General features: G+C 40.1%; 1 protein-coding gene across 9 annotated transcripts in view; it reads left to right on the top strand.

The window, feature by feature from the left end:
- pde4d (phosphodiesterase 4D, cAMP-specific) overlaps positions 1 to 16,854 on the top strand; it is a 164,960-nt gene extending 148,106 nt beyond the window's left edge. For 7 of the 9 annotated variants that reach the window (XM_066644870.1, XM_066644869.1, XM_066644868.1 and 4 more), the window contains 9 exons: positions 5,840 to 5,933; positions 6,635 to 6,810; positions 7,237 to 7,335; positions 9,061 to 9,225; positions 9,460 to 9,559; positions 11,503 to 11,657; positions 11,762 to 11,884; positions 12,115 to 12,297; positions 12,800 to 16,854. In XM_066644870.1, the coding sequence (XP_066500967.1) occupies positions 5,840 to 5,933; positions 6,635 to 6,810; positions 7,237 to 7,335; positions 9,061 to 9,225; positions 9,460 to 9,559; positions 11,503 to 11,657; positions 11,762 to 11,884; positions 12,115 to 12,297; positions 12,800 to 13,327 (1,623 nt within the window). In that variant the 3' untranslated portion in view covers positions 13,328 to 16,854. Of the gene's footprint in view, positions 1 to 2,266; positions 2,308 to 4,016; positions 4,103 to 5,839; positions 5,934 to 6,634; positions 6,811 to 7,236; positions 7,336 to 9,060; positions 9,226 to 9,459; positions 9,560 to 11,502; positions 11,658 to 11,761; positions 11,885 to 12,114; positions 12,298 to 12,799 lie in introns of those variants that run through there. The other 2 variants (XM_066644876.1, XM_066644877.1) reach the window with 2 other exon arrangements.
- Positions 16,855 to 17,064: the final 210 nt, after the last annotated feature.

A 17,064-nucleotide genomic window follows, 5' to 3' on the forward strand; every position in this document is an offset into this window, starting at 1 on the left:
TGCTAATGCAGGTCCCAATTTCTAACATGATACAATGCTTCTGTACAGACATCAGTCTCAGCACTGGCCTACAGTTCCCAAATTGGTGCATCCTTCCTCTTTTTTGCTTTGTTTTGCAAGTGTCATTGAGGTTAACTGACACTGCTTGTGGAGGCATTAGACACGGTGTGGTTTGCAGACGGGTTCCTTAGGGTTAAGGGCTTTGTGTCTTACCCTGAAGGCTGCTTTGTTGTTAAATGAGAAGCATCAGTACTCTCTTCATCACTTCTCACTGTCCCACAGGACTCTGTTTTGCATTCCTGTGAATGGCTCAATAAACAGCTTCATAGAGTTTAATTGTCACCAGCATTTCATCACATTTCTGACATCATCTCCTGATCTGTGGTTGATTGTGACCTTGCTGGCCTGTGACTCCTGCATTGCCATGTAATGCATATCATCAGAACCTCACACAGAAGTCACCTTTCGCTGATGGCGGGCTGCCATGTTCATGAGGTGCTCCACAGAGGTGCAGTTGTTTGTATGAGCTGGTGGTTCTCTAACTGTGTTTGAAACAACGACAGTGAGAGTCATCAGACTGAGCATGCTCCCACTCTCCGTCAAGGCCCCGGCACACATGCAGCATGCTAATCAGCCTGAGCTAGTCAGCTACGCCACAACACTGCACATACATTTTTATCACACACGGAAACCGCGCCACTTTCTCTACACACACGAGGCCAAGGGATGTCCAGAAGTGACCAACTATTCAGATATTCATGTAAAAACTCTACGTTCACCACATCTTGTCGTTTTTTTTCCCCTCGGTGATCCCCCTCCTTAGCTCCCCCAAGTATCCATGGCAACACACAAGGTCTGTCGGCTTGCTTTGTTGCTCAAGCCCACCAGCAGTGGTGGTCTGCAATGTGCAAAACTGCTTTACAGGAGATCACTGCCACTTCATATTGATTTATTATGACTATTAATATTATTTAGATGTTTACATTCAGGACATCAACACACTGAGCTATAGTCAGTTCGTACAGGTGTATTTTGAAATCGATACTTTGTTAGGAGTAACAGTATTGGTCAGTTTTGAAATCATAATATATTGTTATTATTTTATGACTTAGTTTTTATTAGAAGTAGTAGTAGCATTATACAAAATTGTTTTTCTTCGAGAATAGTGTTTTTTTTTTTAGAAATCCAAGTTTTAAGTGTAATACCTTATTAAGGGCTTTAAATTTCGCTTATATATTTGTTATAATATAAATAAAACTAAGTCCTGAGTTTATTCCTTAATTTATTGTTTGTGATAAAGCACCGTGTAGACATTAATAATTGTACTCCTCTATATAATGTAATTATTATTGGGAAGTGGTGCTGCACGATAGACAACAATTAATAAATAAATGACTATAATGACAACCCTCATGCAGAATTTGACAGTAAATTGTCTTTTAAAACCAGTGTGCAGCGTGAGTTCTCACTGTGGTTGTCTTAGAGATGTGTGTATCCCTAAGTCAGCACTTCAGCTGTAAACTTCTCACAGTAACTGACCTGATGAGTTGAGTTGTTTTGCACTGAGTGCGTTATTAGGCTTTACTTAAAAGACATGCCGTGAAAAAAGAGACAAATCCCACTTTTATTTTCTGAAATGTAGTGATTTTTATATGCCATGACTGTTATACTTTATTTTTACATGGTATTACATCCAACCCCTCTTTATTCCTGATATATGTAAATGCTTTATCTTAAAGGCACAGTAACAGTTTGGCTGCTGGATAAAATTCATATAACTTCAATGTAAATGGCTGGTGAAACTGCAGGAATATATATATATATATATATATATATATATATATATATATATATATATATATATATATATATATATATGCTCACTTTTGGAATGTCTGCATAATGCAAATGTTAAATTCCGTATAATATGAAGGCACATATTTTTACAAATGCATGGAACAGCCAAAGAAAATGTCAAATCAGTTTAGTTTACACTGGCATTTTACTCACCTTTTGAGAATGAAGCATACAATTTGATGTATTCAGACAGTAAAAAAATTAATTTTTAGAAAACAACTTCTGAATCATCAAGCACAAACTTGTGCTGTGAGAGGTCTTTATTTCTGTCTGATGTGGTATGTTCAGAATGGAGTTTCTATTTAAAGCCTGGACTCAGAAAAAAGCAAGAAAAAACACATTTACTGTGAAATCACAGAAAAAAAAAATTGTGCGACCTCTTCCTATTTTTTCCTCTTTCCACCAACAGCGGGCATGTTAACACCTTCTGGATGAACCAACAATAGAAACACACACACACACCCCTGTCCACACGGGCCCACGCCACCCGATTACAGCCAGCTCATCTGCTCCAGCAAAGCTGCAAATTAGCAGCATCCCGCAGCCGTCTCTGAGGAGCACAAGTGTGAAACAATCCCAGTTCGTGTTGTGTAGGCTTCACTGGATCCGCCTTCATATGCTCACTCTCATACTGAGTGCATTGGTCTTTCTTTTCAACACTATTTAAAGAAATTAAAAGAAGCAGAAAAGGTTTATCCCATTGCATTATCAAAGTCATAAAACATGCCGACAAACTGTGGACAATGTGCGTCCCAAACGTTGGTAGACACCCTTCATGATTAGTGAATGTTGTTTCTTTGGGGTGCACCCATGGTGGAAACAATGTGTATGACTGACTGGGTGAGTGAGCTACCAGCCAGTACCATGAGGTGATTTGCACCTTAAAATTTTGAACAAGCCGATCGCATTCACTGCATATAGCAGTTTGAAACACCCACAGTCACGCTGGACTTTTATGAATAAAGATGCTTATTGTAATGGGTCTCCAAAACGGTTTATGTCAGGCTTGTGTTAGTCATGAATGGATTATCTGTGTCTGGTAGAGTTATGAAAAATGACCTTCAGTAAACTGTTTACAAATTCTTGTATGAACCTGATCCCAGTCCCATTTACTCTGGATGTATATATTTCCCAATTTGGGAACAATGAGCATAATATGAGACGGATAAAAATATTACCTCCAAAAATCAACATCACTATCGTTCTTCTGAAGTAAACACATGGCTTTGAAAAGCATGTGACTTTAAAATCAATCAGATACAGCAGCACAGTGCCTGCACTCAGCAACTGTCTTTCTTGGGGACTTACCAGTGATTAAAGAAAGCAAAGCTCCTGGAACTATCTCATCATAACACCTTTTTTTGACGTCTGACATATGCTCTCTTCAGACTCCTCTCACCAGAGAGACTTGTAAATCTTCCTTGCCACTGAATATTTTACAAGCTGATATTAGACAATGCCTACTTTCAGAAATCATGTCATGCAGATTACCTCACTGTGACTGATACACACACATTCACATACAAGCGTCACATCATTTACAGTCTCCCACGTACAGAACTCATTGCTCATTTGCCTATAAGGGAGGTGGCATGGAGTTCTGGAATTCAATGTGTGTGTGTACATGTGAATGTGGTTTGTTTGAGCCGCACTCACTGACACGACTTACAGCCTCCAATTGCAGCTCTGGGGAAGGGGGAGGAGCCAAAATGCCTGATCCCTCCTTGCCACTTTGCTTATGGGTCTGTGAATCAGTTAGAACGATGCGCTCAGGCTGGTCTCTAGCATGTGTGTGATTGGTGAGCCTTGTCCAGGCAGAGCTGCAGTCAGCTGCTTCACCTGAATAACTGTGTGAGACGGAGCCTTATTTGGTAGCTGTTGACTGAGGGTTTTTCTCAGAGCCAGTATGAGGAGAGTTCAGCGTGTACTGGAAGAGATGCTCTCTCGCCCACCTCGCTTTTAGATAGAAATGGATTCTGGACACAAAGCAGCAGATTTTACTTTGGGAAACAATGCCTCTGAGCGTTCGGAGGAATGTCAGGACTCGCGCTCCAGCTCAGTGTGATGTTGATGTTGGATGGAGGAATACTTCCACACACTGAATGGATGAAGTATTTTTCTTTTTTTAATTAATGTCTGCAGCGTTTGCCGTTCTTATCTGTTACATATTCTTATCTGGACGAGCAGGATTCTCAAAATGCCTGAGGCTAATTACTTGCTTACAGTTTCTTGGGGATATATAAAGGTAAGGCATTGTCTCATTGGCTGTGGACACTGGACATTAAAGCATAATTGTGTTGCTTTGTTTGTACACATGACTGATTTACAGAAAGATATACAGTTTAAATACATTTAAATAAATGTGGGTGGTTTGTTTGTTAGTTTTTTCCTCTGTGTTCATCTACCAATTCAGGTTCTGATACATAAACACAAAATGTATGAAATCTGATTGGATTAACATTGAAGAGCAGTTCTGTGTTTATATCCACAGTGCATAATTAGCAGTAGCATAATTGCTAAACCTTTGGTGCAGTATTTCAAAGTCACTTTAACAGTTGGTTCTTCCACAGTACAATAAATATAGTGAAAATACTAATAAGTTTGAAAGCTCTTCCCAAAACCCTCATATTTTATTTTGAAGTCATTACAATATAATCATTCTAACTAAGTTGCAGGCATAAATGGATCAAATGAGTTATTGATAGATTTATTGACTGATGTATTATGGCTGTAGGTGCACATATAGAGAGCTTTCATTAGCTCTGTTGCAGTTACTGTTGTTTCTTGGAGAGTGGAACTAAATTTATGGCCAAGTGCTATTCTTTACCTCCACATTCGTCTCCATCGTGTCCTCCAGTCCCCACTGCTACCATTTCTGTGCCTCGCTTCCCACACACTGCTAAAATAAAACCCACAATGTGAGCATATTTAACTGGGTTACTGTATCTGCTCTGAACATGCTGTGTCTTTGCTTCTTGTTGTTAAACATTGTAGCTTTTCATGGTAATCACTGCTCTAAACCTGAGTGCTCGTTGGTTCTGTATTTTTTTGTTTCAGTCACATTGTTTGGCATTGCTAGTTGTTGTTGTTTTTTCTCTAATGGCTCCCACCTACTAAACGAGCAGGTCACTGTGACCTGGATTTCAGACCGGGAGACAGTCAGTGGTTCTGTTTCTGGGTGTTATGGCTCATCAGGAGGAATCAGCCTTGAGTTTCCAGACATTTGGGAGCCATAAAGAGAAAACAGGCTTGGCACAAAAACAGAGAAGCCCTGGGTGTCTAGAATTGTTTTTCTGTAGAACGGTATTCAAAAGACGTCTCACGAAAATCTACTTAACCCTTGTGTGAGGTTGGATCTGTGGCTCTCGCGTTCATGGTTTACACAAGTTTCACAAATGAATTAATGTGAATGTTTTGTGAAGGGTTAAATATTTATACTGACTTTTTTACATTTGATTGCATCCATTGTAAAATTTAAAAAATCTGATGTCAAGTTGGCAAAGCTACCTCAGGTGTTTGGGATGTCATCACTCTTTTATAGATTAAAACAACTGATTTTATATATCAAGTGTACATCAGTGACATGACACTTATGATATGACACAGCTGAAGTTTTATCAATTTAAAATGAAACTTGCATTCCAAAGTCGGTCATTTCTAATGTCAGAAAAATCACTTGCAAAAAAGTGATAATATTAAAGCTGTTTTTGAGTCTGTGTCGGTTTGACCATGGAGGGCTTATGTAGGTGTCACTGCCAAACTGTGAGCTGTTACCATATTTGTTTTTAACTCTTCATCAGAGAATTACAAAATGACTTTGAAAAATGAGTTTACAGTCTAATAGTCAGTTTACTCCTGAAATGTAAAAAAAAAAAAAATTTAAGTAATTCTTCTGTGCCTTTTCAATGCTGTTCAGTCTTTTATAAAGTTTTGAAAGTGTGTGAGCTCAAGTATTTAACAGGGTTTATTTGTATGTTTATAGTTTAAGAGGATGTTGAACAGAGAGCTGACCCACCTGTCAGAGATGAGCCGCTCTGGTAACCAGGTGTCTGAGTACATCTCCAACACTTTCTTAGGTGAGTAGTCACAACAAATCCCAAACATACAATCACATGCAAAAAAAAGAACAAAAGTTTGAGAGGAAAATGGGAAAACATTGAATTTTTAACCTTATTATCTACAAATATTGTTTTGCAGAAAAGCTCAATTCCAACCCTTAAACAGTGGTTGTCTAAAGTGAACCACGCAGTCTGTGTCCTCACTGCGAACACCACCAAGTCCCTCAGGTTTACCCTCTGGTTGGAGTACAGATTTAAATGCTATCGATTTGGTCTCACAATAAACACAAACAAGCTTGGAAATCATTTTAAACTCATCACAAAAGTTGACTTTTCTTTCTCTAGAAAGATGTCTGCAACAACATTTTAAAGGAATCTGAGACTAGCTCCTGTATTAAATTAACATCTGTTTGTTTAATTCTGGCTAACTTTTTGCTGATTAAAAGCTTACGTTCTGCCTAATTTGGTTTGGACTATTTTTAAGCAGAGAATTCCATTTACAGGTGCTTGTCCAAAACTGCTCCTACCGGTCTTACCCTGATACATTACTGAAAATGAAGGGCGGTCTCTCATCATTGGACTTTACTATATGTGCTTTTATAAGAACAACATATTTGTTCCCTGAATTTTTACCGAAGAAATCGTACTGAAGAAAAAGTTTTGATTTGAGCTACTCTGACCTCCAGTGTGTGTGTGTGTGTGTGTGTGTGTGTGAACAGACAAACAACACGAGGTGGAGATGCCATCTCCTCAGACACAAAAGGACAAAGAGAAGAAAAAGAGGCCAATGTCGCAGATCAGTGGTGTGAAGAAGTTAACACACAGCTCCAGTCTCTCCAACTCCAACATCCCTCGCTTTGGAGTCAAGACTGACACTGAGGATGCTCTGGCCAAGGTGTGTGTGTGAGAGAGAGAGAGTCAGAGTCAGTCACTGAGGACAGAAAATTCCTAAAGCTCCTAAAATTAATTGCTGTCCAGTGTTACTATTAGGAATATGCTATTCATTTCTAAATTAACCACAACCCTGAACTGGATAAGCAGTTATAGAAAATGAATGAATGAATTTCTAAATTATTTGATATTGTATGCTTACAAAGATCACAATTAGAATAGATTACATGGTTGCTGTCCCTGTAATCAATCAATTGCGAGGGGGAATTTGTCAATGCAGAGTTGCAGTAACAATAATAGTGTACAGACTTGAGCTCTGGCTTTGGGGGTTGCAGTGTATCCACCCACATTTGATCTGTCTTCGGTCTGCTCTGCAGATCTTATTCTCCGTTATCGTGAACTGTATCATTGCTTCTATTTTGCATTTCAGGAGCTTGAAGATGTGAACAAATGGGGCCTTAATGTTTTCAAAGTCACAGAGTTCTCCGGCAACAGACCTTTAACAGTAATGATGTACACGATATTCCAGGTAGACTATTTTTTTTTTTCCTCTTTCAGTTTCATTATGCTGATTATCAATATATCCAAAAGTTTACACATGAATTCAGCTCCTTTAAAGGCTAAGCACCACTTAATGGACCGCCATGAATTTTTCACATTATTTTAGTTACTGACAGATATAAGTATGAATTAAAATGAAAATAGCAGCTTAATTTGCTTTAAAACTGACAATTTTATTAAATTGACGGAAAAACCCGAGCTCGCTACGGAAATTCTTGAACGCAACCGTGACGTCACTGGTGGACAACAGCCGAACAACGCCGCGGTAAAACACCGTTATGACTGACTGTTATGACAGTATCTAGCTAAATGACCAACATTATTCATGACAATAGCCTAGCAATAAGCTAAACTCAAATGTAGAGGTACCGTTATTCTTGTAAATGTGATCAAAGTCGAACTCGAATTCATCCGACACTATAAACCTCCGTAATGCAGCTACGTAGCCGAGTATAATCTGAGCCACCGAGTTTAGCAAGTCAAGCTAACGTTAACTAACACCAACTAAAACAGGCGAAGTGAGTGTCCTTACCCTGTTTACCTCCATGTTACAGAGGCTCTTGAACACCTTTCGTTGGTGTCCTTACATGCCCATATTGTTGGAAAAGCACCAGTGAAATGAGCTACAGATAACGGAGTGAGCGGATGGTCCTTTCCAAAGTGCCCATTTAAAGTTGACAAATTTAGTCCATTTTGGGAACTTTGGGCCATTTGTGAACAGATGTCCCACTGTACATTGAATTATAGCCAAAAACAACACACCTTTTCGTCATTTTGCATTAAATTAAGTGCAGCTTCTAGAGTTGTTGTCCACCATCTACGTCACAGGCAAGACGCCTATTAGAGTTTCCGAACACCGTTGGGGGAGGGGGGTTTAAACGGTCTTTTAAACCTTATTCCTTGAATTAGTAAGAAATAACATGTTGTCTGACTATCAATAAACACAAGTTAGGAACTCAAATCCCACTGTATTTATTTGTTTAACACTTTCATATAGCTGGTGCTTAGCTTTTAAAGTCCTCTTTCAGTCCTCAATTAACACCCTAAAGTACTGCTCTCTGCTCATGAGTTATATGTTTAAAAGTTATTTCTAAGAAAACATAATAAATGCCTTAAAAATGAATAAGATTTAATTTTACACCTCCTTCCTTCAGTGTGTGTGTGTGTGTGGATCTATGAAAATGCAATTAGTCCTTGCCTCTCTCTACACGCGTCTCCATCACTCGCACCTAGCTAGAGCTTATATGGAATGCCCACCCCTGCAAAGTTAAGAGATTGGTTCAGATTTGTATGCATAGTTTGCATATTTATAGAAAATTTGTAAATGAAATGGGATGACACAGTTTCACGTGAGCTTAAGGTCACAATTGTCAATGCGAACTGTGGGCTAGAGAAGTTAGTAAACCTCACAGAATTGGACCGTGGAACTGTTTTCTCTGAAATAGTAGAGCATCATCCAATACCTCAGGGCTGAGTTGGAGTGATGTTAATGATCCAGAGCTAATCGCCCAGCATCAGTTCCTCACCGCACTTGTGGTTAAATTGGCATCAAAATGTGTCAACAAACCTTTAGCCATATTGTATATCTTTACTGCTAGTGATAGGTTTAAGCTGTAGCTACCGTCCAATCACATTGACTCTTTTGTCTTTATGGATTCTGAATGTAACTCCTGTTTGTCCCTGTTCTTTACAGGAGAGAGACTTATTAAAAACATTCAAAATTCCACTCGACACATTTATAACGTATCTGATGACCTTAGAAGACCATTACCATAGCGATGTTGCCTATCACAACAACATCCATGCTGCTGATGTCACTCAGTCCACTCACGTCCTGCTGTCCAGCCCAGCTCTTGAGGTACCGTCTTAAAGTCCACACAAATAACTGCCTTTGCTTTAATTTGTTGTTGTTGTTGTTGTTTGATCATTTATATTCTTCAGACAAAGGACTTACACAGACCAATTTACACAGATTGGTACATTACTGTGTTTATTTCACAGAAGTCATTCATTGCGTAGAGTTTGAGATCTTGGGTGTAATCGAGTTTAGTGAGCTCACATGTCTTTCTTTTTTTTTCTCTGCCATTTCCAGGCTGTTTTTACAGATCTAGAGATACTTGCTGCCATTTTTGCCAGTGCGATACACGATGTCGATCATCCTGGCGTCTCCAACCAGTTCCTCATTAACACTAGTAAGTCTGGCTGCTCCTTTCTCAGCAGCTGAGCACATCTAGCTGACGGCGTGAGAACTTGCTTAGCAGTCAATATAACATCACCACAGCCCAGTATCTATTTGCAACTCTCTAATTCTCTCCCCAAAATAAACCCTGTATGCAAGCCATGCTTAAATAGATGTGATCTGATTTTTTTATTTTTAACTGTGCAGTGTTTAGTGCTTCTTCTGGGCTTATATTTATCACCAGTATATCATCAAAAACAGTAGAATACCTGAGGCAGTGATCAATACTGAGTTAAGCTGAAGGCACGTGAAGCTGCACGTACATGCTGTCGATACATGTGATGTAGGACACTGCTGAGGTCACTGAAATAGAACTGAGCTCATGTGTCTTGCTATCACATGTGTTTAGTTTCCTATGGGCCTAATAGAGCACACAGGATGGATCAATAGTCTTTTGGACCTACACAGCAGGAGTCAGGTGAAGAGAACCTGTAGAATCGGGTTTGATCACCAGCCTCTGCGGCTGTAGCGAGGACACGGCACATGGGGGTTAGATTTACAGGTTGAAGCCAGTTAAAATAACTAGCGTAGGAAGGAATAACAAGCTGCTGATGGAAATGTTTGGGAGGGTTTGGGGTCACTTTTTTTTTTTTTGTTCTCTTCAATTTGTTTAATATACACACATTTAGAAACTGATTTCTGTGGCACACACAAAGAAAAGCTGGGACAGAAATATCACCTTTTAATTGTGCTTTAATTTAATATTTTTGGGACCTCAAGATAATAATTGTTGTAGTTTTTCAAGTGGAGTTTTTGCCCCATTTTGCTGTAGGCAAGAGCCGCTCCACACTGTGGTCACCGTTGTCTGATTCTTCTCCGCATGGTGCTCCATACGTTAACCAATAGGAAACTGACCTGGATCTGTCCAGGTCTATGTTTATAAAGCCACAACACATTGTAACTCAAGCAGAATGAGGCATGGCTTTGTGCTGCTGAATATGGGGTGATGGGGTTCTTGGAAATTGACATCCACTTGACGGCAGTGCCTGTCTCTCCAAAATACCAATATAAGCAATAGTACTTTCACACATCTGCAGGCCACCCATGCTGCAGGCACTGAGGCAACCCCATGCCATCATAGATGCTGGTTTTATTACTTTTCATTGGTAAGCATCTGGATGGTCTTTTCCATCTTTGCCACGTAGAATCCATCGTCATTTTATCCCCAAAAACTAGATAAAACCTGGACTGTGTTAATCCTAACAGTTTCTTAAACAAACAAACAATGCTGTCTAAAGGGCTCGAGGGTCATTCACATTCAGCCGTAGTTTCTGCCCTTGGCCTTTACACACCGAGATTTCCCCTGACTCCCTCAATCTTTTCATAATGATATGAATTGTGGATTGTGAAAGACTCTTTGTAAATTCTTTGTGGTCTGTTTAACTGACCAACAGCACTCGGGCGAAATTTGGCACCGTGATTAACCACAACCCTTCCTTGTTGAAACTTCAGAACATTATCACTTGTTACCTTTCAGCCTCTGATCCAACATTTTCAGTGTGTGTAATTATATATTGACTGAAAATATTTTCTATTTTTATGGCATTTTTAGAAACTGTCCCAGCTTTTCTGGAAATGGCGTATGTCTATGTTTACAAAGAACAGGTAACCGAGACACTAAGCTTGATCTCACCTCACCCCAATATCCAGATCAATAGCGCCCTCTCTGTTCCCCTCCGAGTACAGAATACAAAAGAAAATCATCTCTTTATATTAGTGTCAGAGTTATATCAGTGAATTAGTACGATTCGGTGCTTCCAAAGACAGTGTCCTTTTATGTTTTAGCAAATATTCGCTGATACTTTTATTAGTATAATTACAGTATCATCATTCATTCATAAAAGCAAAGTTACACACCTATTAACTTCCTCTTCTCCCCCCACCTCTCTCTCTCAGACTCTGAGCTGGCTCTTATGTATAATGACTCGTCTGTGTTGGAGAACCATCACCTGGCTGTAGGCTTTAAGTTGCTGCAGGAGGAAAACTGTGATATCTTCCAGAATCTCACCAAGAAACAGAGACAGTCACTTCGCAAGATGGTCATTGACATTGTAAGTCCCAAGAAATGAATATCAGCTGAAATTCACTACTGCTCCTGCGCCGCCCGTGTGTTCGGTGCTTTAATTATGACCCGTCCGTTCTGTCGTCTCGGCAGGTACTGGCTACAGATATGTCCAAACACATGAATTTGCTGGCAGATTTGAAAACTATGGTAGAGACCAAAAAAGTGACCAGCTCTGGAGTTCTACTGCTGGACAATTATTCAGACAGGATACAGGTGAGTCATCTGGATACTATTTGGAGGATCCATAATCCTATGTAAATTATATGGGTGTACGTTGTATTATCAAGGATGCAGGGGTGGTTAAAGGAGAATCAGCATTAGTGTTATGGTACATATGGTCTCGACCCAAAGTGCACCTCACCCAGACAGGAAGGATTTCTCATGAAACACTGAGATCAAGATCAAATGGAGCAGAGTAATGTAAAATAATCTGTTTGTGGCAGGTGCTGCAGAACATGGTGCACTGTGCTGACCTCAGTAACCCGACCAAGCCCCTGCAGCTGTACCGCCAGTGGACTGACCGCATCATGGAGGAGTTCTTCAGCCAGGGAGACCGCGAGAGAGAGCGAGGGATGGAGATCAGCCCCATGTGTGACAAACACAACGCCTCAGTAGAGAAATCCCAGGTAAGTCTGCTCTCATGTGATGAGTGGATTGAACTCTTTACGTGTAAATGGAAGAATACTAGAATGTAAATGTGTTGCACTATAGTTTGTGCCTGGCACAGTACACAGTGAAGTTGTCCACGGCTCTTTACGTCCAGCAGTACCTCATCCAGTGTAGCGTTATTGGAGAAATAAATTGTATTTGCTTTTATTATCATTGCACATCTTTACAGAGAATTTGTACTCCGCATTTAACCCATCCATGGTAGTGAAAACACACACACACTAGTGATTAGGGGCAGTGAACACATGCACACCCAGAGTAGTGGTAGTGGGCAGCCATCTGGGGCCCAGCAGATGGGGGTTAGGGGCTTTGCTCATGGGAAGGGAAAGCGCTGTTCCTTCACTCCCCCCACCCCCTATTTTTCCGTCAGTCCAGTAGTTAGACCACTCTGCCTTACTTTCAATTTCGCTGATAATGTCCTGATCACACTAAAACCTGATGCTTGAGTGTATTCCTCAGGTGGGCTTCATCGACTATATCGTGCACCCCCTGTGGGAGACGTGGGCTGATCTGGTTCACCCGGATGCGCAGGACATTCTAGACACACTGGAGGACAACAGGGAGTGGTATCAGAGCACCATCCCCCAGAGCCCCTCCCCTGCACTGGACACCAGTTCGGAGTCCCGCCGAACCACCGCACACGACAAGTTCCAGTTTGAACTGACGCTGGAGGAGGACGGAGAGTCGGACACTGAGAAGGACAGTGGCAGCCCGCCGGAGGAGGAGGAAGAGGAAGAAGAAGAAGAGGAAGAAGAGGAGGAAGAGGAAAACAGCTGCAGTGACTCTAAAACCCTTTGCACACAGGACTCGGAGAGTACCGAGATCCCTCTGGACGAGCAGGTGCCAGAGGAGGTGGGAGAGGAACAAAGAGAAGAGGAGGAAGAGGACGACGACGAGGAGGAGGATGAGGAAGAGGAAGAACTATCAGAACCCTGTGTTTTAGAGGAGGAGGAGGAAGAGGAGGAGCAGGACACTGCCAATACGTAACACAGTATGAGATAAGCACCTGGACTTCTTTTATACTAGAGACAAGAGCCACTTATTTATGGTAAAAGCTGTAGGGGTTTCTGGTTTTCATTTCTTTTTTTTTTCTTTTTTTGAAAGTTTGTGGTCTGTGTTATGTACTGTACGTCCCTGTCCAAAAGTGTATTCATTTTCTTCATCATCCTCATCTCTCCTTCCTGTTTTCAATCATTATTTTTTCAAAAACGTAGTGCCGTTTTGAACCATTTTTGCACTCAGGAAAGTCTTTTCCACTCGTTCGCTCACAGGACAGAGACGAAACAATTACCGTTCGTCTCTCATCGAGATTTTTCAGCACAGCTGATGGTCCATGACTCGGTTTGGTGAAGTGGGAGTGTCTGGGTGTTCAAAACAGGGGTTAACATAGATTGCATCAAACCATCTGTGTTCTCCCCATGTCTCTGAACGGCAGGTAGATGTCCACTACGCCCCGAAGGTTATTTCTATCTTGAAGTTATGTTTTCTGTGATTTGTTTGAGAGCTTGACTCGTGCAGCGCACACCGTAGATTGACTCATTACCAAAGTGAAAAGAAATGACTCATGGGACAAGCAAATCAAACTGAAATTGCAGTCAGTGACGGCCAAAGAGCTTCTTGAGTTTGTGGCACGTGTCGTAAGTAGAATCTCTTTACGTTTCTTTATGTAAAAAACGTGCTCTGGTCACTTTTTAATTTTTTATCTGACCCTTTTGAAACCCTTTTTTTAAGAAAATGTCTTTTCATAAACAGTGTTTTTCAACATTGCTTAAACCAGCCTTAAATATTTTGTTGCCTGCCAAAAAATGTGAACTCAGTTGTTGCAGGGGATTGATACCGAATCTCGCTGCAGCTCCAGACCTCCAGTGATAGAAAGCTGAAAAATGAAGTGCGCACAGGTAGAGTGATAGATGTGTTGGGATGTTGTGGCAGACTTGTATGTCTTCATTTGGCTCTTTTTTTTATGGTGTTGAAATCACTGATGCCAATACACACTCCATATATCTCTCTCACACACACACACACACACACACACACACATGACCAACCTGCTTCTGTCTCCATTTTCTGTCAGTATTCTCGCATGGGCACTTTGGCACTAACAGGAATCAGAAACTTTTAATTAAAACACTACAACAATCTGAAGCAAACCTGAGTTCAGATCAGTGGGAGCTCGGTTATTAGTTGGTTGAATGTGTATTTCCTTCACCCCTGAATCTGTTCTGAGAAGCTCTATGGACTTTCAGCTTCATTACAGACCACACGCCACAGCTACAGTAATCACTCCTTTACTGCACAAAGTCTGTCATCGTAACTTTGCCAAACTTTTGCACTCTTTTGGATTTGAGCAGTGTTGCATGTGACCTGCTGCACCAGCGCAAACTGTTCAGTTTTTATTTTTTAGTCGTTACAAAACACTTCTGAATGTGTGAGTAGTCAGTACAGTAGTTATTAAGATTAACAAACCAGTAGTTGATTGCTTGCTACTATTTTATTAAAGAGTAATTAAATATTTCCCGAGCTACGTTGTATAAAATAACACACGATGCAGACGTCTTAGACGTGCGTGATCATGCAACACAGTGGCGCAACAGGTAGTGCCGCTCTCACTCAGCCTCATGGTCCTGGAGTTGAGTTTACTCCCCCCTCAGGTCCAAAAACACATGCCGATACGATCAGAAACTAACATTAACTAAACGTTTTCTTGCAGATTTGTGATCACCTGATTGAGCCTTTTTGTGGGGCCCAATGAAAGTACAGTTTCTTTGGTGGTTGGTGCATGTGTTTAATACATGGATTTCCATAATACATATATATATTTAATTATCCACTCTTAGTTCATCTGTTAGTTTAGATTTTTATTGGAAGCTGTAATGGCGGTTTATTAACTGACTTCTCAATTAAAGCGTCACATGTTACAGCTTAAAAACCTACTACTAACCAGTCAGTTCATTATCAACCACTGGTTTGTTAAGCCTTAATACGTGCCCCTATCCAGAAGTGTTATTTCTTTCTTTAACTATTTGGGGTCTGATGATGTGCTGGTAGCAAGTATTTTATTCAAAACTGTAGCATCAGAATCGCAGGCAATCGCAGTGTGGTTTGATTATGTATGTAATTGTGTGTATGTTTCGAACCCCTGCCTTTTAAAATGGTTCTTATGTTATTCTTCCTTTTTTTTAATCCTCTGATTTGCCAAGTTCTTTTCCCCTCGCTTCACTCATTCTCACCCAGTCACCTTACTTTAGTGGTTTCTCATTTCTGTTTACAAACATGTATTTATTGTGCTGTACAGTACATATTGTTGTTCTTACCATGTTGTAAATGATTATATCATCCCTAATGGTGATGGTGTTGCTGTATTATGGAACTCTTATTGAGAGAATGTTTATTACTCTTATTCAGTATCTAAAGAAAAACCCATTTATAAAACGTCTCCTAAGAGATTGTTTTGTGTGGAGAAAGGTTGAGAAATCCAAAACTCTTGTTCTTTACTTTTTTTTTTTTTCTCTTGCTTTAAAGAAAACAGCAGTCCCTTGGCCCAAGGGTTGTGCCTTAAAGATCCTTTTCATTTGAGTTTTTTATCTTCTTGCTGCACTAGAAAAACTACTGGCTGGAAATGGTTGTTTTTTTGTTTTTTTTTAATTTTCATAGTTGTTTCCTTTGTTTAAATAAATATTTTAACCGAGATCAGATCACGTGTGTTAGATGCAAGTTGTGGACCTCATATTATTAAAAGAAATAGGCCAGTAATGAGGGCACCTGGGGGGGGGGGCTTAGTGTCTGAAGACGTATCACTACATTTAGACAGCAGACTGTAATGCTCTGATTAGGTGCGTTTTTCTTTTGTTCACCTGGTGTTTATGCAAGCTGTCGACATGTGTTTATGTGCTGAACTGTAGAAATACGTGCTATACGAATATGGGCCAAAGCAAACCTGAGATGATCTAGCTCTGTGAGTTGTTTTATGTTTAGACTGTAAGGGAAAATGGGGGTTGAATGTCTGTCCAAATGCAGCCCAAGTCCCATTCTCTCCTCAGCCTCCGCTGCATTTGTCTGAAACAAAGGAATTGTGCTCAAACATCACAAATCTACACTTGCATCTCTGTAACCTGCAATATGGAGAAAACAACTTTGGGGCGTTAGGCTTTTTAAAGTTTATTTTTTGGGGAACGGGGTGGAATGTGTTTCTAAACTCCAGCCCTACAGTGGAGGCGAATTTCGACACATACTGTAGATTCCTAATGGCCCTAAATGGATAGAATCAGTGGCTCTTTTCCTTTTTTGTGTCATCTTTTTACATCATCAAAAGAATTATTTAGGGAGAACTATTTTTTTGTTGTGAATTGAATGCCAACTTGTCTGGAGGTTTCACAAGACAGTGTAGTTGTTTAATGGATTCCTTATTTATGGCAGTCTATTGGATAGAACTGTAGAAATTAAACCTTCTGTAAGAAAAGGAAAAATGACAAAATCAAATAAAAATGTTTTATATGCACCTGAATAAAACAAAGCATGGGTTGACTCTGCCTACATTTGTTTGTTCTTTTGACTCATTTCATCATATGCTTTAAGGGGAATTCTAATTATATTTTAAACATTTCTGCATAATCAAATAAGATGTAAACACACTCAGGTTTTACTGTGAGTTCCATTGAGGTGGTAAAAACTAGACGCCTGAAGCATTTAATGTCTCAAAGCTACAGTATGTAAAATGATTTTAC

The sequence above is a fragment of the Hoplias malabaricus genome, chromosome 14, assembly GCF_029633855.1.
Source record: "Hoplias malabaricus isolate fHopMal1 chromosome 14, fHopMal1.hap1, whole genome shotgun sequence".
Lineage (NCBI taxonomy): Eukaryota > Metazoa > Chordata > Actinopteri > Characiformes > Erythrinidae > Hoplias > Hoplias malabaricus.